General features: G+C 40.4%; 2 protein-coding genes across 3 annotated transcripts; both read right to left on the bottom strand.

Moving 5' to 3' along the window:
- Positions 1 to 483: 483 nt before the first annotated feature.
- LOC146515321 (tyrosine-protein kinase CSK-like) lies at positions 484 to 13,469 on the bottom strand. Of its 2 annotated transcripts, XM_085167342.1 has the most exons (14): positions 12,975 to 13,469; positions 11,607 to 11,710; positions 6,473 to 6,572; positions 6,267 to 6,380; positions 6,060 to 6,172; positions 3,764 to 3,983; positions 2,901 to 2,994; positions 2,687 to 2,752; positions 2,184 to 2,283; positions 2,009 to 2,099; positions 1,855 to 1,928; positions 1,198 to 1,393; positions 1,010 to 1,096; positions 484 to 815 (listed from the first exon to the last, which is right to left on the bottom strand). In XM_085167342.1, the coding sequence occupies exons 3-14, from the start codon at positions 6,485 to 6,487 to the stop codon at positions 630 to 632; spliced, it is 1,356 nt and encodes a 451-aa protein (XP_085023468.1). In that variant the 5' UTR covers positions 6,488 to 6,572; positions 11,607 to 11,710; positions 12,975 to 13,469; the 3' UTR covers positions 484 to 629. The 2 variants fall into 2 exon arrangements, with proteins under 2 accessions (XP_085023468.1, XP_085023467.1); XM_085167341.1 differs by lacking the exon at positions 11,607 to 11,710 and having other exon boundaries at positions 12,975 to 13,468.
- Positions 13,470 to 14,848: 1,379 nt separating this feature from the next.
- edc3 (enhancer of mRNA decapping 3 homolog (S. cerevisiae)) lies at positions 14,849 to 19,466 on the bottom strand. The gene is made up of 7 exons (XM_085169149.1): positions 19,290 to 19,466; positions 18,896 to 19,061; positions 18,576 to 18,802; positions 18,148 to 18,486; positions 17,909 to 18,062; positions 17,200 to 17,417; positions 14,849 to 17,082 (listed from the first exon to the last, which is right to left on the bottom strand). Exons 2-7 carry the CDS (start codon positions 19,057 to 19,059, stop codon positions 16,748 to 16,750), a joined length of 1,437 nt encoding a protein of 478 aa, XP_085025275.1. The 5' UTR covers positions 19,060 to 19,061; positions 19,290 to 19,466; the 3' UTR covers positions 14,849 to 16,747.
- Between the last annotated feature and the right edge of the window lie 2,356 nt (positions 19,467 to 21,822).

Here is a 21,822-nt window from a genome sequence, read left to right on the forward strand (position 1 = left end):
TAAAACATTTAATATCATACAAGAGAAAAAAGATAAAGTTGGATAATTATTATTCTTTCTTTGAAATTTTGTCCTTTAAGCAAAAAAATCCAACATTCATGCAAAAATGGTGTACCTGATATCATTAGGAGAAAAATCCCCCAAAAACAACAATGACGTATCAAAATTGCAATTCTACTATTGAAGCATCTTTCAGTTTTAAACAGATTCAGTCGGCTGAGTCAAATTAAGTTACTTTTTACAGGTTCGTGAAATTAAAAGGACACTACCGTTACGTTAAGGATATTGATGTAAAGGACAAAAAAAGACGTGGAAGCACGTCAAGGCACTGGTTCTGAGGCAGCACTGTGTTCTAAGGACCGACTTGTTGATGACAGTTAATCATTCACTCTGGATAACAAAGTGCAAGAAGACGAGATGAGACCTGATGGCGCCACTCGACTAAGAAAGTCACTGCAGTCTGAACAACCTGATGTTTGCTAAAAAAACACAATGAAAACAGTATTTGTTGTGAATTTTGACAAATTGTACAGTCCTTGTGAGATTTTTTTTTTTTAATTCCACAGTTATGGTCTCAGTGGTCAAAATGAAAAAAGTGGATCTATGTTGTGTCTGTTTTGTCAGATCCCTCATTGTCTTTTTCCCATCCCTTGGGTGATATGCTGAAGCCACTCTTTCAACATCTGAAAACTTGGTCGGGCAGCAGGATCCAGGTTCCAGCACTGTTTCATGATGTTATACACGACTTCAGGACAGCCGTCAGGACAGTCCATTTTGTAGCCTTTCTCCACTCGAGGCACTACATCCTTTAATGGCTACAGGAAAGACCAGATTTGTTTGTTGAACATTTTGGTCCTTTAAACCTAAGGCTATACTCTTAACACATATATGGATGTTCGAGAGCGATCATAAAGTACTATCATTATTGATTTTGAATTTTAAAAATGAATTGTTTCCAAAGCTGTTATTCCAGCATATTTTTTATGCACAAAAACAAACTGATACTTACAATTCTTGGATAAGGAACTCGGCCAAAAGAGTAAATCTCCCACAGCAAAATGCCGTAGCTCCAAACATCTGATTTGGTGGAAAATTTCTAATGACAAATAGAAAAAAAAGGATATTAAGAGTTTATTTCACTGTGTTTTGGATACACAAACTATGCACGGCAAAGCACACGGCTCTAAAGCAGCGCACCTTTTCTCTCAGTGCTTCAGGTGCCGTCCACTTCACGGGGAGCTTAGCGGTATCCTGAGTGGAAGAGGCCTCCTTGGTCAAGCCAAAATCACTGACTTTAGCCATGTTGTCCTCTGACACGAGAACGTTTCGTGCGGCTAAGTCTCGGTGAACAAAGTTATTGGTCTCCAGATACGCCATGGCTTCACAGACGTCTCTGTGAAAGTAAAAGAAAAAGTAACAAACGCTGGGCTCAGGCGTGTCGAATCAACTTTTTGTCACGGCACGAAAATAAAAAAATTTAAAAAATTAAATAAATGAAACTACTATAACTGATTTCTACCATTCAGTGGGAAGATAAAAGGGCCTTTTAAGATAATAAAATAACCCATTTATCTGCTAACCGTGTTGTCTTTAAATATATGGGCTATGTGGTCCTTTAAAGAATACCTGATAAAGATTTAAATTCGAATAAACATCAACCACAACTTTAAACTCTATTCTATAGACTCATGAGATATAATCTGCTCTTTGTACTGCAAAATATGCCCTTCTTTAGAGCTGAATTTCCTCCCTCTCTGATCACTAGCTATTGCAACACCGCTCTGCTAATACTAATATAGCATAAAACATAACAGAATAACTGCTGAAATTGTGGTTCGCTGCAGAAATACTCACAATGCAAAATGTAGGAGAGCTTCTCCACCAAGTACTGTCCGGCCTCTGGAACGTAAATAGTCAACCAAACAGCCCTAACACCAACAACAAAAGCATGTTATATGTTTTATACAGAGTATTCACCACATCGGGAGATTATCACTCAGCCACCTACCTTTGCCATATACTCAGTAACTATAAAAAGACTTCCGTTCTCTTCCACAATCACTCCAAGCAGCTGTACCAGGTTATCGTGCCGTAATTGCCTGATGAAGGGGACAAGCAGAGCAGTCAGTACGTGTCCATCTATGTTTCTAAAACGCACCAGAACAAATGTTTAATTTCCTTACGTCATGACCGAAGCCTCTGCAATAAAGGCCTGCGCTGTGGCGTCGTTTTTGATGCACTTCACAGCTACTTTGGTCCCTCTGTAGTCTCCCACCATCACATCTGAATAATCACAAGCAATGAACTGATCAGTGAAGCCGCCTTTATACGACCCCAAACCAACAGTAAGACGGCAACGCGGCAAATGACATGTTCACAGCAATTAAATTTGAACAGTTTTCTAACTTTTATGTCGATTACAAGGAGAAGAACAGTCCATATATGAACCTCATGGTACAATCTCATGGTTTTCACAGTAATGAAATGAAATTTAGTGGTTCAGCGATGAGGAATATTTAATATTTGGGGCTTAAATGTCTTTTTAGGCAAAATCCTTTACACCCAAATGCAGCATATGATGCGTCACATCTTTATGTTGCTCTGATTTCTGTTTCATGCAAGCAATTAAGACTGGGCTTAAAAGTTTAAACTCATGTTGAGTAAACATGAACCCTAATCTACTTACCTCCAAATTCTCCTTTTCCAATAACCTGCTGCAGTTTGAGGTCTTTTCTGCTCAACGACCAGCCGCCTGTTCATCATTGAAAGTAGAAACAGAATTCAGCTGAGATGCAAACAAGCTTTTGATCATCAAGAACAATAAATAAAAGGAAATTAAAATAATAATAAAAATCCACAATGTCCCTGCTGCACAAGTTACAAAGAACCGGCAAGCTTACTCCTGGAAAATTCATCCTGCGCAGCCACCGTCCCTTCCTCCAGCTTTGGCTTGATTAGTTTGGTGCAGAGGCCATCAGCATCTTTGGTGTAGTGCTACATAGAATAAGAGATAAAATAAAGTGCACATGGCCTCATAAGAGCAAAGGAATTTTTACCATGACAGAAACTATCAGAACCACATTCAGAGCTTCAAAGCAGCTTTAGTATTTTGGAAAGAAAATCCCCCCTTCATTTATTTGCAGAAAAAGCTCGAACCAATTTGAATAGCAACTTTCACTCTGCATCACCTTTTAGAGGATTGGTTTAGAGCAACTAATGAGTACAGCTGTGGGTTTCGCTACTTATCTTTGTCCTTCTTATATTGCTTGTGGGTGCTGTAGCTGTATTTTAAAAGAAACTGAAGCTTGAAGTTCAAACCTTTGTGAACTTCTGTAAAAAAAAGCACGAGTAAAACTCACTGAGTAGTGTATACCTGTGACCAATAGAGGGCTGCCTGGTCAAATACGGTCAAAACCACATGCAATAGGGGACTGAAAAGCTTCAGTTGGCCAGAACTTACACAGAATAAATGGTATGTTGCTGTTCAAAATAAGCATTTCACACAGGAAAAGCAGTCATTTTGAGAGTAAAGACCTAGTATCTGTTTGAGGTTAGAACTCTGAACCTCAGCATACTGTTCACTTCCTCTTTGATACTTCCTGTTCATTATATGTTCCAGGAACTGCACAGACTCTCTGAAGTAGCACAGTAACATGGGGAGGCTAAAACATGCTTACAGTAGACTGATGCTCAACATAGCCTCCTAGAAAATATCAGAAACACTTTGTTTTATTTAGAAATCAAAGCCCAGTTTGCGCCTTACCTCTACAAGCTGCATGAGGTTTTCAAAATAGACCTCTTCATCGATGGTGAGCTTGCCGTTGTGGTAGATGATGCGATAGTGCTCCACCTTACCGTCGCAGCTCACACACAGAGTGTAGTCGCCAGGGAAGTTAGTGCTTTCCCGCACCAAGAACAGGCCTGTCTCAGGGGGGTTAAGCAACCGCTCCGCCTGATCCCGAGTTATCTTGCCATGAAACCATCTGGTGGAAGAGGTAGCCAGAAATCAGCACACCGACAAAACCAACAGATCAGCCCAGCAACTCCAAATTCACATCAGCTGTATGTACACGTGACATATCCAATAACAACATATAGACTATGCCTGCATCCATTCTACTGTCTGCATCAATCGTTAACAAACATTATTAGTTAAATGTCTTTCTCCTATTTTACCCACTTGGATCCAGGCATTCTTAAACTGGGTCTTTTAAAGCCTTTGATGGTTTGATTGTGCATTTCATTTTACGCTTGACTTTTTTTTAGTTGTTACACTGTCACGTTCCTTCTTTTTTACAAATATATATATTTTAAGTAAGTATATATATTTTGTGCATTTGGGAGAAAACAACTGTAACCTTGATGTTTCCCTTTCTGTTACTGTTCATACACTATTTTCCATTTAAAGCCACGGCACCAGTGTCTGCTGAACAGATTACATTTATTATTTTTAAAAAAATGTATTTGGGTATTGTGGTTTTCAGTGTAGCCGCTATATTAAGAGTCGGGATTATAAATAACCACATTCAGTACACTAACTGGTTCTCGCAGCGCGTTCTTACACGCTAAAAACTGCCTTAAAGTTTGGCTGGTTCATCAAAGGGAAGTTACACTAGCAGGCCTTAATATCAAAGTTTCTTTCTCTCATGCTGACAGGTGTGTTTTGCTCATAGGTTTGTAGCTTCCTGGTACTGGCTGAGTGTTCTGTGGTCTGTGTACGCATGTATGCATTTGCCAGATGAAGGTCAAAACAAAAATATTCATTCTAAGAATGCTGAAGCGGATTTTTTTTCAACAACTCAAGCTGAAAGTAATTTTTTTTATAGCTACTGTACCTATTTGTCCATTTCCCCACGTTCCTCACTATTAGAAATAATGCTTAGAGCTGTTAATCAGACAACACGTGCAAAGACAGGAAACGCTAAATCGGCCTTCCTAACACAAAATAAGGGGATATTTGTGGCTGATTATTGCTTTAGTCTTTGAAAAATTTTCATCTTTCCGCGTTTAATCAACCTCACAGTGTTATCACAAACCTTAAATGGGGCTTTAATGCAAATTAAACAACTACTGCTTTCATCATCCAGATATATAGATTAGGGTGATTTGCATATCCACTGCAACCAGTTATACAACAGAGGCTGTCACCTATTTAAATGTGGTTTTTGGAATGTACAGCGTGTGCATTCGCACTTGGCTCCATACGAAAGTTACATTTAAATATCACACAATAAAGCTTGTTGGAAAGCTTTTCTTTACAGACACAGAAGCAGTTTCCCCCCGAGCTGAAAGGAAAGTATCGTTATAAAGGTTTCCTTTTCAGTTATGTATTACAGGTTCTCATCCTGGCTCGTAATACAGAACTTGAACTTGAGGTCAAGATCCCCTTTTATCAGTGTAAGCTCATATTCATTACTGGTAATATTTACTGAGAACTGCACATTATGTGAGAGTTGGTTTTCTTTTACTCATTTCCATTTCCACTCATTTTGAAGCAAGAGAAGGCATTTTTTTAAAGCAACTATGAATGAGATATCACATGTCTGAAAGCATACATTTATACATAGCAACTAATGATTTAAGCTCAATCCTAGGCACCTTATGCTAAAGGAAAATTATTATCTTATTTGGTTTCTGGTACAGTTCGATTTGCATTAAAGTTTATCAGCAAGTGCGCTCTAAATAAAGCTGGCATTCATACATATGCACATGCCTGCAGCAGCAAACCCATGACGTGGACAAGTGGGGAGATTTTTTAGATTACTTCAGTCTGAAATAGAAAAGAAACAACAGGAAACTGTGCAGAGTTCATGCAAACCTGAGGTGGAAGCAGACAGACGTGCACTGCAATTACAACACAGCCCGACCAAACTGTGGTCTCCATTCACACAACTACCGTGCAATTGCCACGACAAATAGGCCATCAGCCTTCTGCAACCACACAGCCATGGAAGAGGGCAAAGTCAAGCTATTTTAAACACTGCTAAAAACACCGCACAAAGATGGTGCGGTGGCAAGAGATACAGAAAACTAATGCTCATGAGTATCTATATACTTACGGCATTAGACTCAGTTTTCCCCCACTTTTCACACCTTCCCTTTTCTGGACATAGTTGGCTGGGATCGTTCCCTCGCGGCCTGCAGAATTTTTAGCCTTGTACCAGTTTGGATCCTGAAATGCAAAAAGTTTACTGAGCGGCGCCGCATGGCATCAAACACAGAGCTGTGTCTTCATAGAAACGCAGACAACAAAAAAGAAATATTACCTTTGTGACAACAATGATAGTCAACACGTCTCCTTTGTTAAAGGGCAGGTCCTGCTCTGTTGTGCCTTTGAAGTTATACCTGGCCACACACTCTGTGCCCTGCGGCCATGGGTTCTATAAAAGCGAGGGACGGTCACTGTTTCAGTAAAAAGCCGTATTTTTTCATTTGTGCTTGCAATTTTTGTCACACACCACCTGGACCTTACCTGGACCTCTGTCATGGTGAGGCGGTTCGATCCTCTCACAGGTGAGGTTTGCTAGCTCCTACCATTAGAGCTGGTAAACACACACACGCGCACGCAGTACCTGTGAAAGCGAGCAGAAGAGTAACTGGGATGGCCCCCTGTTTACTGATACAGACCCGACCGCAAGCAAATTCTCAGGAAGATAATGAATTTGTGGTTTCGCTGTACGTGGGGCACATGGTAATACGAAGCAAGCAGATGAGCCATTATCACAGCACACTGGAGTAACATCAAATCAGACAGTGTCGGTAAAAATAACTCGCTCAGAGAGAAAGCAGAACTAACAGGTCTTCTTTTTTTAAACACACTTTCACAACTAGTGCATAATGTTTCCATGACGGAGGAAAACAGTGCCAACATAAAGAAGCTCTTTCACTGTAGAATATGTCATACAAAGTAAGAAATGCACTCTGACATGCTAAAGTAAGAGATAAAGAGACCAAAATGCAACCTACTCCCTACTTTGTATTTCATGTGAAAACCTAACTCGGTCTGACCTAAAATAAGGCACACACTGGTTCTCCATCTTAAACTCAATGACTGGGCCTTGTAGGAATCAAGATAGCTCTCTTCCAACCCTGGAATGCAAACTTGTGGTGAGATCTGACCAGGCCCCAGGGACTCATCCAGCCCAGCATTACTCTATGTCAATAAAGCAGCCACTGTGACACTAACCTTAGGCCTGAGTAACCCCGGGGCCTGTGTTTCCATGATACACACACACATAAACACACAACCAATCAGAGCAAAGACATCATAGTTAAATGATGACCTACAGATTAAGTTATGCTCCACATCCTCCCTCTCTCTTTCCCCCCCAAACCCCACTTCCTCTCTTGCTCTATCAGTTCCCAGGAAGAGGTGGCAGGGCTCAAATGGTCAGAGCTCAGGGAAAATCCTGGCTCTGATAAACTGTCACCTTACATGAGGTCACATCCTTTGACATGTCCACTGCAGTGCAGTCAACTTCCTGTACGACATCCCAAATTCTGTACACACCAACTTTAGGGTGGGTTGCTTAGAAACGCGATAAATGAAAAAGATCCTCTTCTCTTATAACGCTTCTTCCATCTGGTGTGTTTTTCTGTTTAAATAAATAGCCCGCCATTTCTCAGACAAGCGTGTGTCTAAAAACTATCACGAGACTGTCATCACACCGCACCATGGGGATGTGATGGATGTGGTCCCTTATGGAGTAGTGCAGCTGTCTCCTGTATCAAGGGACAAAACTATCTGGACACATTTCCCACACCCTTAAGAACAGCCCCACTCTGCTCACCCCAACCCAGCTCTACTATGTGCAGACAGTCAAAGAAAGGCAAAGATAACCGAGCTGCTGTGGGCCAGTTATTCTTGTGTAGATGTGTTTGTGTGCAGCTGTGGTGTGTGTGTGTGTTTCTTTTTTATCTTTACGAAGACTTTAAAGACAAACAAATTATTGACACACACCAAAATGCAAAACCGTGGTGAGAAAAAAAATTCTGTCTGTTCATATGGAAAAATAAGAGAGAAGTCAGAAGAACATGTGATATTTTTAGCCGTGCTGTTGGTGTGGCTATAAAGATCTCACTTTGGTCTGTGGGTCAGCACATCACAGATCTTGACTTGAATGCTTGAACTAACTATTACAAGTGTTGCTGTGAAAATTTGTGTGTGCATTCACAGGGGCTTCGAGATGACTTCTATACTCTTTGGGCATTTCATCAATTTCCCATGAGCGCAACCTTCTGGTAAACAAATTCCTCAACCTGTTAATGACGAAAGCGCCTCATAAACCAATGACAGTACCATCACCTCCAGCTTCATGCGGTTTATTCATCATTATTAAATTATTAATTATTAAATAAAATCAATACTGTAGCAACGACACAATTTTAACCCAACTAAAGCAATCTGGTAATGACCCATGCTTTTACCTTATGTTGCATGATCCTGTGCTCCCCAAACAAATCTCATGCCAAATAAGAACAAACCTCAAAGTCCCTGCTTTATTAAATAAAAGAAAACAAGCTTTTTACCACCTAAAACTACATTTAGTAAGCTATTGTTTCTGCATCGTTTATTTTGAAAATATTTTAATTTGTCTTATTCTATAATAAGTTTTCAGTATCTTTTAATCTAAATATATACCTATTTTACATTACTATTATTACGTTTTAACTGTGATAACAAAGGAAATCCCCATCTCTAGGATAAATAAAGGACAGGTTATCTCATCTTAGGACAAAGTGTGAACATCGGGCATTTCCCAAATTTAGACCACCAACACTGGCCAAGAGACATCACAGAGAGTCCAAAAGACAGCGTGTGTTAGCTGCCGATTATAAATGAAACAATGTAACCTAGTCCAATTTTAACAAAGAAAAAAAGAGAGTGAGAAAGAGAGAGAGAGAATGTAAAGTTGTGTGTTTGTTGTGTCAGGATGTTTAGTATGGAGATCCCAAAAGTGAGGGAGTTGCAAGCACTCTGTTCACAGCCAGAAGTACATTCACTATGATTCAGTTATTATGAAATGTACTTTCTCCGCATTTTATTTTCAGGTAAGCTGTAAAAAATCATAATTTTATAGTCACAAGGTTTTTTATAGAGTGACTGTCTGCACATTGAGGCCACTTAACTCCCATTGTGGCCATTGGGACATTTTTACTTATGTTAGTAAAAGTCAGAGCTTTTGTTTAATATTAAATAGTTTTTTTGTGAATACATTCAAAGCCAATCCCTACCTGCAGAAGGGAATAATACATTAATATTGTGCATATCATAACTATCATGACCTCTCTAACTAAAGGATAAGCTTACCTAGATTAATAAAGCTGACTATTTTTTCAGAAACGTCTGGTGGTAGACCATCTGTCCATGCAGCTGTACCCCATTCAATTTAGGATCTATTTCACTACGACCCCAAAATGAAAAGCTGCTGATTGTAATACAGGGAACGTCGGGGGTACGCCAAAGTCGACAATGTTGGTGATGTATCAAACACTTGATGTCACACCGTCCAAACCAAGAGTATGTGGACAGTTACAGGCTTTTCATATTTTGGCTCTGTGCTTCAGCACATTTGATTTTAAATCCAATATTGGACCTGCTAATTCAATTTTTTTCCACTTTTCATCATCAAGCAAGGTAACGATCCTAAATATAAAACCAGATTATCTAAAGGATTGACTGGCCAGGATGATCACCTGATCCCAGGCTGACTGTACTGCATTTTAGGTGTTGAAGACCAGATTAAAGGCAGATAGACACCATACAAGAGATGAAAGTAGCTGGAAGGTAATCGCTAAGCCTCAAAGTATTTTCCCCCCCAAACTGTAATGCATCGTCTTCAAATGTATCAGTTATTCCTAAACACTGAATATTTGGGCGCTGTTAAAAGTAGTTTTTTTTCCACTACAGATTTAAATGGTGGTTTCCAAATCAGCATTTCCAGATCCACAAGGTTATTTTGTGACTGAAACACATCAAAAGTACAATCATCTGAGTTTTACCTCGAAGCAGGACATTATGCTGACGATGCTCTGAAAACCACCAGAAGTTGTGGACTGCAACAGAATATGTGTGAGGGAAACCCTTTGTAAAGAGTCTCGTCAAAAGAAGAATGTATCAACGGGGTCAGCAGCTTTTTTCCCCCCTTTTTTCATATTAATCTCTTCTGGGACGCTGAATGCTTCCCAGCAGCAGGCCACCAGCAGCTGAGTGAACGGGACAGAGCTCATTCTGCCACAGACTCCCACTGCCATTTCCACAGAGCTCTGCATGGAGCCACAGCTTGCTTTTTTTCAGGAAGCAGCAAAGGATCTCATTGTGAGTGAGTCAAATTTCTGCTGACCCCAGTCTCATTAGGTCCAACATCATCATCATCATCAATGCGTCCACTGAGCAGTTTTAAGGGCAGCGATGTGACTTGATCTTTAAATTTTGCTCACTGTTCCGTTTTGTGTTTACTGCTCTACATTAACTGTAGACATAAATCTCATAATTGTGCACATACACAGATATGAGTTGAATGAAGGGAGGCGATGGACAACATTAATTCCTAAAAGTAAAAGGAAGCCACAGTCGATTAGTTTAATCATAAAGAGTGACTAATAAATAGTGTTGGACTGTATAACTACAAAATAAGCTCATACAGCTCTTAAATGGTATAATATCGCATCTTCTTGCACTTTAAAACAATCCTGTTGTCCAAATCAAACCACTGATCAACACTTGTCTCTTGTGCCTTCTTGTGCAAGTCAGTTGCAGTCTTTACTGAACTAATCAGCGGCAGCCTGACTGCACGGAGCAAGACAGGACAAGAATGCAAAAACATCTTCTTTGACCTAAAATCTGCCACTCCCTCATTTACTCACAGACAATAACCGAGGTGAAAATGTTGATTGTGTACGGTGGGAGGCTGGATTAGCTAATTGTTTATTCCCCAGAGCTATCAGAAATGACTCCCTCTTCTTTTAGTCACACATCGAAGACCATGAGATCGTAAAATGAGACTGTGGCTCAGGTAGTGGGTCTTTGTGTATAAATGGGATGGATCCTGAACCCCCTGTAATAATAGAAAATGCACTGCAGGAAAAAGTATTAAAAACACATGAACATGGCTTGTATGTAAAGTGTAGAAAAGCACCGCTCAAATTCAAATTATTTAAAGCATTAAAGCCTGTTGATGCCATAATGATACATCATACAGCGTTTAATTCTTAAGATTTTGCAGGATCGTAAAAATGTGTTGTTAACATTAACCTGGTGGTTCATCTCAGTAAATCATCTGATTGATTCTTTTACTGCTGGGAACTGTGTCAGTGTCACTAAAGGCTCCTATTGTTTCTTTAAGTGCAGCAGAGGGCTAGCAAGCAGCCTCATGATGCTCTTCAGTTGCTTTGATACTACTGTCCTGTTAGCAACACTGTAACAGCAGCAGGGCAGCAGAGAGAGAAATAAACACTTGACTTTTGTCAACATCCACTGAGCTGCCACCTGGCTGGCACACAGACAGACACAGACAGACACATCGAGTGAACAGTAATGTGCACAAGGAGAAGGCTGGTGGGGGTCTATAACAACAGCCAGCAGATGTTCCTAAGAAGGAAGTCACCTCTGCCTTTAGGGGCAGCAGCTGGACTGTGGTGCTTTGGCACAGCTGACTGAAACAAACGTCTGTAGGATCTGAGAGAGGAAGTGCGAGTCCAGTGGTTGGACCTGAAACACAGACCATTATTGTATCACTTTTAATAGCTCAGAGTTTTTCCTGTGACGCTTGAGGGGGGGGTTAATTACTAGGTGTGTACTTAGAATAGTATCCAGTTTATCATAAACAAACACAAAAGCTAAAGTGAGAAACAACGTTGTTTTCAGCGTAGCAGGAAGAAGGATAAGCGATTGTTAATCAGGGGCAATCCCCTGCATTTTGGCCAGCCAGCCATTCTAGTGAACTTTGCATTTTATTGCCATCCAAAGTTCGCATGACGTACCAAACGTCTTCACGCTGGAGGACGTTTGGTCATCTTGACTTCACCAAGGAAACAGCATCAAAAACACCATATAAGTCGAAACTGCCGTGCCTGAACAGCGGATGGACCTTTCCTCGCTGTGGCGCGATCACATGCAGGCTGTTTTATGGGTGCTGTGTGCACAGCGCAGAGTGAAGTGCAGTGCAAGGCTGCTGCTGCTCATGCAGCCAGGCGTGACACATTATAGTGCAGCAGCAAAGCTTTGCTGCGGTTTTACGAACTTCTCTCCATCCTGTTTCAACAGCTTAATCTTTCTTTACAGTTTATCGTACTCTAAAAGAAGAATCTTTGCTGGTCAGGAGATCCGTTGCTGCACCAGCGCACACTTCACACTTTGTCCGAAAAAGGAGGGAAGTCCCGTTTCAGCGAAAAGGGCATCACCCAGAAAACACACCCGAGAGATGCTCTGCTCAGCTAGATCTCTGATAGCGGAAATGTTGTTTTCTGACGTGCATTAATCGCTTTTTGCCATTTTCTGAAGGGTGCAGCCTACCCGACGAACATTTAACGGCGCCGCTCTGCAACTTGTAGCATGCACGTGCACGTGAGAGTGCGCCCAGCGTTAACAAAACTTCAAAAAGCTGTCAAAGATCCCAAAGTCCGTGACAGTGGGAATGAATGCTGCTCTCCAGCTCGAGAAAGCAGATTATTAATAGTCACCCAACATGTTATAACACAGCAATGTGGACAGCTGTGCGCTGCAGCTTCTTCTTCACCCCAGGAAGTCAGAGGAAGTGGTAGAAGTTTGAAGGAGGAGGATGTTAGTAGGGCCACGTCTATAATGAACTCACTTAAAAAAGACTTTTTCACTGTGATGTTTGAATAAACTATCCATGCCCATTCGACATCCTAACATTTATCTCCACCAGAGCTGTCAGTCACTGCATCTACTTTAAAATAAACAGCACATTTTAAAATTTAAAGGCAGCTCTGTCTCAAACTTGAAATCTTACCTGTTTGCAGGTAAAAGCAGCCGATTTGAAGCGCTTACAGGTGATTCCGCACGTTTGTTTTTCCTTCTACAGGAGAGCACATTCACGCAATAAATAACCGACAGTCGATGCTGAAGCGCAAAACACATCCAGTCCTGATGAGGAAGAAGTGAAAACTGTCTCAGGTGATCAGAAAACTTGAACGGCACCAAACGAAACTTGACTAAAAAACAATAGACAGCGGCGTTGATGCGTCTCCAGTCAAGACTATTTACAAAACAGACGTATAAGTGAAAAAAGACAGCAAAACAAAGTAAACTTCCACAGATGTATCGTCTTTTTTGTGTCGTCCTTCCGTTTAGAGGGAGAAATAAAAACTCCCGCCACGGCGATAAGTATTACTCAGTAAAATCGCGGTGAGTAATTAAAAAGGATTAAACTTAATTTGAGTCAAGTTCGCTCTGCGCTACTCCTTTTTCCCGTCACATTCAAGTTTTGTTTTTTTTTGGCCCCACCTTGATTTTGCGCATGCGCGTTGCTGACAACTAAAAATAAGTCCCCACAGGATATGTCTCAGTCAATTCGGTGAAGGAATTTGATCATCGATGAGGCAATAATAACAAGAAACAAAGATACAGGGACAGCGTGGGTGCAGTTGTTTTCATTTAATTGGTTCAACCTGCAGATGTGACATATTAAGACTGAGCAGCACTTTGCACATGAGGCTTCAAAGGGAACTCACTAAAAAAAAACAAATGATGTGTTGCAAAGTTACCTTTCTATGTATTTCTCGAGTTAATATGCATGTCTGCTCTTAACATTTAAGACATATAAATGATTAAAAAGAAAAGAAAAATGGGGGTGCAGGGAGAGGAGGTAATCCCCATCTGCTGCAAAAAAAGAAAAAAAAAAAGACTTGCACAAACATATTTCCTGTAAAAAGTCAGACTGATCCAAGTTCTTCGACTGTTCACATTTTATTGATATACAATCCTTTCTTTGTTGCCGATGATGAGAAAATAGTGTTAAGTACACAAAGTTGTCATTACAGCAGAACAAAAGGGAACCACCATAAAATTTTTATTTACTGCCCCCTAGTGGACAAAGACGAACTAAACTCATTTTATTCACATTCAGCAACGCTGGCTGATGACGTTTCCAAGCCAGACTTGTCTCAACAGATGTGACATAACACGTGCAGTCAGAGGAATGTTAGCGAAAGGACAAAATCCGAAAGGACAAAAGTATGAAAGTAACTTTCGGCAAATCGGTACATGAAGTCTGTGCAGATTCATTTACACAAAAGAAACAATTACAATGACTTTGAAAAAAAAATCCTCAGATGGTGTGGACTGCTTAAATTTAGCCTTTCTTACACCAATTTCAAAGAATACACAATACAACTCCAAATAAGGGCATGTTAGAGAACAGCTATGCAGATCCGACACAGATTGTAATACACTTCTGGACACATTTCAAATCAATGTGGTATTTCACAAGCAGCAAATGGTTACATTCATTGCTTGAAAGATCTGAGTAGACATGCCTCCATCAAGGCATAAAAAGGGGGGGGGGGGGGGAAGCAGCTGCACGTGAACTTCACAGTTTGTGATTTAGTGTATTGTTAAATATCAGTTTAATGTCCTGAAATAAAAGTGTGAACACAAGAATCAAGAATATTTTGTGATTTCCACGATTGCCCAATCCTGGAGTTCTTTTTGGAGCCAATTTTATTGGTTCCTAGAAAGTATTCAAGTGGAGGATGCTGCATCAGCACAAATGAATTGAAATACATTTGAATCCCACCACACAGAAAGTAACATTTGGTTAAAAAAAAAAAAAATATATATATATATATATATATATATATATATATATATATATATATATATATTAGCCAAAGTGTCACTTATAATTGTGTCACTTTGGGCTGCTCTTTCACAGACTTCTATTAACTTCTGCATATGAAACATGCAATACTGCAAAAACTTGCCCAAGTTGTGCAATCGCTTTGACCTCATCAAGTCTGCACCAGTTTTGATTGTGTATAGCAAAGTTGGCTTTTGAATCCAATCTGTACTACCAAGCTAAACAGGCAACAGCAACCCAACATCGCCAAGAATTAGCAGACTTGAATGTTCACTGTGAGGGAATATGGTATCAGTACTTAGTCTGCAGTCTACTGAATATTTTCTCCATAATACAGTAATGGCTGAAAGACAACAGACGCTGTATGAAAAATATATTTAACAAATCTAAACTCTAGTTGGCATTCAATGAGGCAATAAAGATTTTGCATGAATTGTACAAATAGAACTTTGGGCCTTTCAAACAACAGTAAAGCCCTTCATCCCATAACTGTACCAACATTTAATAAACTTATTTCCCCTTAAATTATCATGAAAAGGTACGACTGCATCTATCTTACATGCCATGTCTTGTTTCCAGAGCCCTTATCATCACAATATAATTTGCAGAAGAGACAAAAAAGCTGTTGTAATCTGCTGCTCTTGTATTTGACACATTGTTATATTTAGGACAAATATTACAAGCTTAATTCCCACCCAAGCATTACATAACAGTGACAGAATGTGGCAAAGTACTGCAGGCAGCAATGGAAAGACCAGCGCAAGCCTAACTGTAAGCCGTCAGATCCCAATACGTGTGAAAACTGTTCATGCGTGTAAACCGAGATGGATCTGCGTCTAATCACTGGAGTGCTTTGAAAGAAAGTTAGATTGCCATGACTTTCAGAACTTTCCTGTTTTAAATCAGTGATTGTCCTACTCACTTTAAATCTGAACATTAAAGCCCCTTACAGCCATTAAGCTGTCACCATCTTAATGTGTCAACTTCATGTCTGAACAAGCACACAGTCACACACTCATAAAAGTCCCTGCAGCAATCTAAAACAGAGTAACATTTACATATCATACTTTCAATATGGCGCAAGTCTGAATGTATGCAGTCATTATAACAGACAAGTGTGAAGAGGATTATGACTGCACGTCTCGTGCCTTTTGAGAGCTCACAAAAGATAGCCCTAAACAGCAAAAACATGACGTAACATTTTATGCCACTGACACTGCATGTATTGTACAATAAGATGAAGCCTATAGTACACTTTTAGATTTTCACAATCCAGAACCAGGAGCTCTGAGTATGTGTGAGGGCTAAAGCAGACACTCTTCTCTGCAGCACATACACAAAGACAACCAGATGCTGTGTTCTTCGTGACTACAGCACGGAGAACTAAATGTGGTTAGACTTCGTTTGACACAACGCTGACAATGATCTTTGCCACAAGTGCTGTGCACATATTGCAGATATGGCGTGCATGACACCATATTTATGTTTGAACTGACAGCAAGAGAAACTTTAACATAAAAAGTTGAAGAAACCTGCACTGTTCTCCTGTATTCCCTCTTTGAAACGGCTCTAATGTTGCATTCTTTGACACTTTGGTTATCATTATGAATTAACAAGACTTATTAGCAATCTTATTAAACTGCTTGCTATACCCTCCAAAAGTCTGTATTTTCAGAAATGCTTACATTTTTCCCCCTATCTCTATCTATATGCACTTAATCCTACTACGCTACTGTAAGATGCATCACCACTGGTCCTTCAGTATGAGGAAAAAGATCTGTTAGCACACGCCGAGTTAGAAATTTCACAGATAAACTGGAAAAACAGATCTAACTCTGGAATATAAGGCGCCAAAACCCAAACGGTCATGGAAGGTAAAAGATTTAATCTGTCAACATGACGCGAGATGTCGACCATCTGACCCGTTATGCCGAGTGCAAGGGGATGACAAATTTGCAGCCAAAGGGAGAATGGTATTTGATTCCCACTTCCTGGAACACCTGGCGAGGAATTCCTATGTCACACAGGTAGACCCTGCCAGCCCCTTCAGCTAAGGGGAGTGGAAGGCAAAGTGAGAGGGACCATTTGGCTTCAACTGCCTGCCCCTGGCCACCAGCAGGGGGATCTAAGCTTAGCACTGGTGCTCTGTTCTGATTCGCCCAGTCTGCAGCTGCCCAGTACCAAGGCTGATCCATCAGGAATGTGTTCTCATGACAGTCCAGACAGTTAATGATTAGATCCACAGGGGTGTCAGGGAGGTCTGTGGAGCCACAGAGAAAAAAGAAGAATGTCAAGGTATTTAGCAATGCTTTTGTTTTTAACGAAGCCAACAGTATTTGGAGGGGGAGAGATCAATAAAACCACAAAACAAACCTACCTTTGATACTGGACACCTGTTTGCCACCAGTTTTGTTGAAGAGGGTGACCTCGCTGGTCACGGCGTCATGCATTTTGACAAAGTTTGGCAGAAACAGGACGACCTCCACTTCGTGATTGGCCAGGTGGCGACCGCAGCTGATGCCCTGAGCTCCCTGAACATGAGGGCCACACAGCAGTGCCACCGTGGGATGCTGGTGCAAATTTTTCGGGGTGAATCTGGAAGAAGCAGGAATAGGCAAAGGTTTTATTTAGTACTTTAGAAGAACAAAATGACTAGGTTAATTAGTGTTGATGCGACAAATATGAAATACATAGAAACAAGAGAGAAACTTAAGTACTCTGAGAGCACAAACCTCCACCAAAGCAGCTCACTCTCTGGGGAGTATTTACTTTCCAGGGAATAGTATTGCATTTTGTATATATTCATTTTGTGGTTTTTACAGCTGTTTTCACAGAACTAAAAACTTCTTAAAGTATATTTAAAAAGAACAAAGTGAAACAGAAACCCATTTTAATATACTTGACATAACTGATGATTTTTAGTAATACATTCTTTAAAACATCACACATTTTGAAAAGTGACCTCAGGGGTCAAATGTGACATATGTGGATGCAAACTATAATGTGATATTTAGAATCCCCATATATTAGTATCATTTCCTAAATGTTGCCAGTTCAACACAGGCACATTTTAGATAATTGCTTACCTGTTTGGTCCCCCTAGTAATGTTAGTGCCATCTGACTGGCACACACTCCAGTCATTTCCAGTCTCCTCTCCAGTGACAGACCATAGCGCTCAGCAACAGACAACAGACGCTTGTGCAGTTCGTAGGTTATACTCGGTACAACAAGTCCAGAGTCTGTGGAAAGTAAAGCAAACATCAATAAGGCTTAACTTGATTTACCTGCATCTCCACTTCATTCATTCCAATATAAAACACTTACCGGTGCAGTATTCTTTGGCCCCAGGCTGCGGTACAGTAATCTGTCTGTACACAACAGGTTTGGCCTCCAGGATGTTCTCATCATGCCGGTACCGAGTAGGAGTCTGCTCCTGAGGTGTGCCGCGTGACCTTGCACCATTACGACGCTCCGATATGTCAATCTCTGAGAAAACTGCTGCTTTGTCAAAAAGAGCCAGGTTTCCTTCAAAATCAAAGTCTGTGTCCAGGAAATCATCCACGCCGTCGCCAAAACACTCATCATCTCTCTGCTTCATCTGGCCATTCTTCACCCCATTCTTCTTCGGCGTCACTTGATTTACCCCTCGATTACTGGCTGACCCTGAGGGGATGATAAATATATAGTGAACCACTTTGCCACAGATGAATATTTTAATTCATTTTTAGTGAGTTTAACAGCATTGCACTTACAGGAGTTATGTCTTCGACGAAATCCTTTAGGCTGGCCAGGTATGTCCAGATGACGCTCTCCATAACTTTTAGAGCAGTGCTGTGGAGAGTTCAGTTTCTCCACAGATCTAGGGTCACCCTTTGGGACTGCAACCGGTGCGCTGGTTACCTTTGCAGGTGCAGCAGAGGTAGTCCGACTATTGTCATATCTGAAATCTAAAATCTTTAGGTCTTTTATGTCAATGGCACTGGAAAAAAATAAGAGTCAGAATGACGTTAAATAACAAAACCGATGAGCTAAAAAGTTGACAATGAGCTAACATTTAGTAGCATAGACTTACCTGAATGTGACCTCTGGCACGGGACACTTGACTCCATTGTGGAAAGGCTGTCTTAAGGAGATGGTTTGGCTGGACTGGTCCACAGATGATACTTCTCCCTGGTAGACTCCCAGCGTTGGTCCACAGTTAATTGACACCAAACTACCCAACCAATCCGCGGCCATTTCTGCAGCACGTGTTATTAAGAAAGAAAATATTAATTATGTAGCATTATTTGTCAGAGAAGATTTCTAGACACAGGAATCATCCTGTTAGCTAACTTTGTGACCAGGACATCAGAAATACTAGTCGTTCGGTTTTACTAGAGTCGTGACTAGCTTAGCCACGGCCTGCTATCAACCTTAGCTAAGTTTATATGAAGGTAATATCGCCTTAAAAAAAAATAATTGTTTACCTTTTTGGAGTTACGGTGTTGAAGAGCCCCCTGAACAATACAACTCAATAAACTGCGATATTAAGTGCTCATAAGAAAACTGTTTCTTCTTCAACTATTAGCTTCTTAGCTTTTTGAATGGAGCAAGCGTTCACGGTTTATACCACTTCCTGTTTCCGGAAGAAGTACCTTTTCGAAATAAGAGCCGAAGCTTAACAAATTTGTACCAGACAGCTGGAAATCTGTGGTGAAGCTTGTCTTGCGCCCCCCCCCCCCCCCCCCCCACACACACACACACACAAAAACAAAAAAGTCAGGCAGAGCTAAGTCGAAATTTCAACTCATTATCTCAAAATCTCTGGTTATTATCTCAAAATGTCGACATACTTAGTATATCGAATTTTCCAGTTATTTCATATAACTATAGCGATACGTAACAGCGTAGTTTTGACTTACAGATGGCAAAAACAAATTTCCTTTAGTGGCTGCATCTTATGGATATTGTGGAAACTTGTTTCAGGCACTGAAAAAAAATAGAAAAATGTCTTCTATACGTCCAAATTTCAGTTTAGTATCATTAACTAAGATACTAAACTTGAAATTTCGACTATGGTATCTAAAAATTCAGACTTTCTCAGAAATGACTTAAAAAGAAGTCAAAAATTTAAGATACACGATTGTAACAAATAAGTCGACATTTGACTTTTTTCCCCTTAGTGGCAGAAACAAAGCTTCCACATAAACCTCAGTGTAACCTCACTTCTAGATTTTCAGTTGAAACAAATATTTTAAAAGCAAACAAAGATGTATATACATTTTTATCCATTTGTGTATTTTGTTCCCATAATTGTTGTGGTATTGATGGAAGAACTGCAATTTTAAAAATGTGTAGCTGAGAAAATGAAGGTCATAATTTTAAACAAACATGTACCGAGTACTTCTTTGTACAAAATACAGATGTCATGACGTCTGACTTCTCATGAGTCAGAAATGGTGTGATTAGTGTCTCAGCTGGTGTGATCCCATCTCAGCATGGGTTCTAGTACCTACTTGCAAATGGCAAACTGCTAATTCAAATAGATTTGGTTAGTAGAATATTGAGTCATTAAATATTTGTTGCTGGTGGAAAAATTTTCATTAACAGAGCAGTGCTTCTGAATAATGGTCTGACTTGCTAACGCAGAGAAACAAATTTGGATTTTGCCACTTGTGTGCAATATTTCACACTGATTTATAGAACTGCCCAAAGATTATCCATCATGTTGCTCCCTGAAGTTTAAATACAGAAAGAAAGAAAAAAAACAATCATATCAAGCATTATTTTCTCTTTTTGTGCTTAGAGCGATCACAGTCAATCATTTACTGTTACGCATAATTAATCAAGGAAAATCTGGTCGTTTGGGAGATGCTCCTGACAACTCGTGTCAACAAACAAGTAAGTCAGCAGGCAAAGTGAGCTCATGCAGAGGCTATCCCAGGAGTGTTATCCGTGATACACTCACCCAACAGAGTCCTGTGTGCAGAGGCTGTCATGGATACACGCGCTAAAGGGCTGTATGCTGAAAAAGGTGTTATCAAAGCTGCATGATACTACATGAGATGAGATGAGCATCCTCAGTGCACAAGAGAGGGTTTCTGCATCAAGGTAAGAGAAAGTGTCATTTAGTGCATCTGCAGAAGTCAGTTTAAATTTCACCATGCACATCTGTTCTTATCTCTCATGATACAGTTGATGACATGGCATACATGCATTTAGATATGGAGACTGGTGTGAAAAACACATGAAGAACAACGACCACTGAATTATCTAAATTTCATAAACACGCTGTAACAACCCCAAAGTGTTAAAACCAGATGACGATCATGAAGTAAGCAATTCAAATATCAAGACACATGATCTATGAATAGCCACAACACGTTGAGCTGTCATCTTTGTGTGAAAATCTGTCTTTGACACGTGGGCAGACGTGTGGAGTGTAACATCTCCCAGACAGAGAGGAGCATTAACTTGGATAGGAAGACGCTACAGGATGTTTAGGGGTTCAAGTCCATTTTCTCCCACAGACCTGGATATGTGGGACACCAAATCTCGCTTTACAGGCCAGGCAAGATCAAGATATCATTTTATATTTCTGAACTTGAATAATCCGAAGGTAATTATTTAAAAGAAAATGCTCCCCCCCTCTTTTTAGACATCAGCATGGTGTGGTACAGCATCTGTATCAGGATCAGGCTTTCTGTCCAAAGTCAGCACAAGGTTGGGGGAATATTATATAGAGATATGAGTTTTCAGTGAGGTTGGTATATGGCTAATTTATGTGTTTCTGAACATTGAGCAGTGCTGGTGGCTCCAGGCAAAATGACCCAGGTCTAAGGAGGTGGCAATCATTGTCCCATCTGGGGCCTGAGAGTCCCACACGATCATTAGGGGCTGAGTTAAGGGCTGCCCGGGATGGAAGTAGCTTCAGACAAACAGAAGTGGTGCACTGGCTGCATGAGGCTCACGAGCGACTTGAGTCTCAACTGGACTGGCTGAAGACCAGAGACATGCTGA

This window comes from Neolamprologus multifasciatus, chromosome 7 (assembly GCF_963576455.1).
Source record: "Neolamprologus multifasciatus chromosome 7, fNeoMul1.2, whole genome shotgun sequence".
NCBI classification, from domain to species: domain Eukaryota; kingdom Metazoa; phylum Chordata; class Actinopteri; order Cichliformes; family Cichlidae; genus Neolamprologus; species Neolamprologus multifasciatus.

Bases quoted from the DNA above. Each gene is read 5' to 3' on its own strand.
- edc3 (XM_085169149.1), bottom strand. From the start codon at position 19,059: ATGGCCGCGGATTGGTTGGGTAGTTTGGTGTCAATTAACTGTGGACCA. The intron at 18,063-18,147 runs GTAAGTGTTTTA...TACTTTCCACAG, and splicing joins GGCCAAAGAATACTGCACCG to ACTCTGGACTTGTTGTACCG. The intron at 17,418-17,908 runs GTAAGCAATTAT...TGCTTCTTCCAG, and splicing joins TTACTAGGGGGACCAAACAG to ATTCACCCCGAAAAATTTGC.
- LOC146515321 (XM_085167342.1), bottom strand. The intron at 2,753-2,900 runs GTAAGCTTGCCG...AATGATGAACAG, and splicing joins GCAGGATGAATTTTCCAGGA to GCGGCTGGTCGTTGAGCAGA. The intron at 816-1,009 runs GTAAGTATCAGT...TCTTTCCTGTAG, and splicing joins GAGTTCCTTATCCAAGAATT to CCATTAAAGGATGTAGTGCC.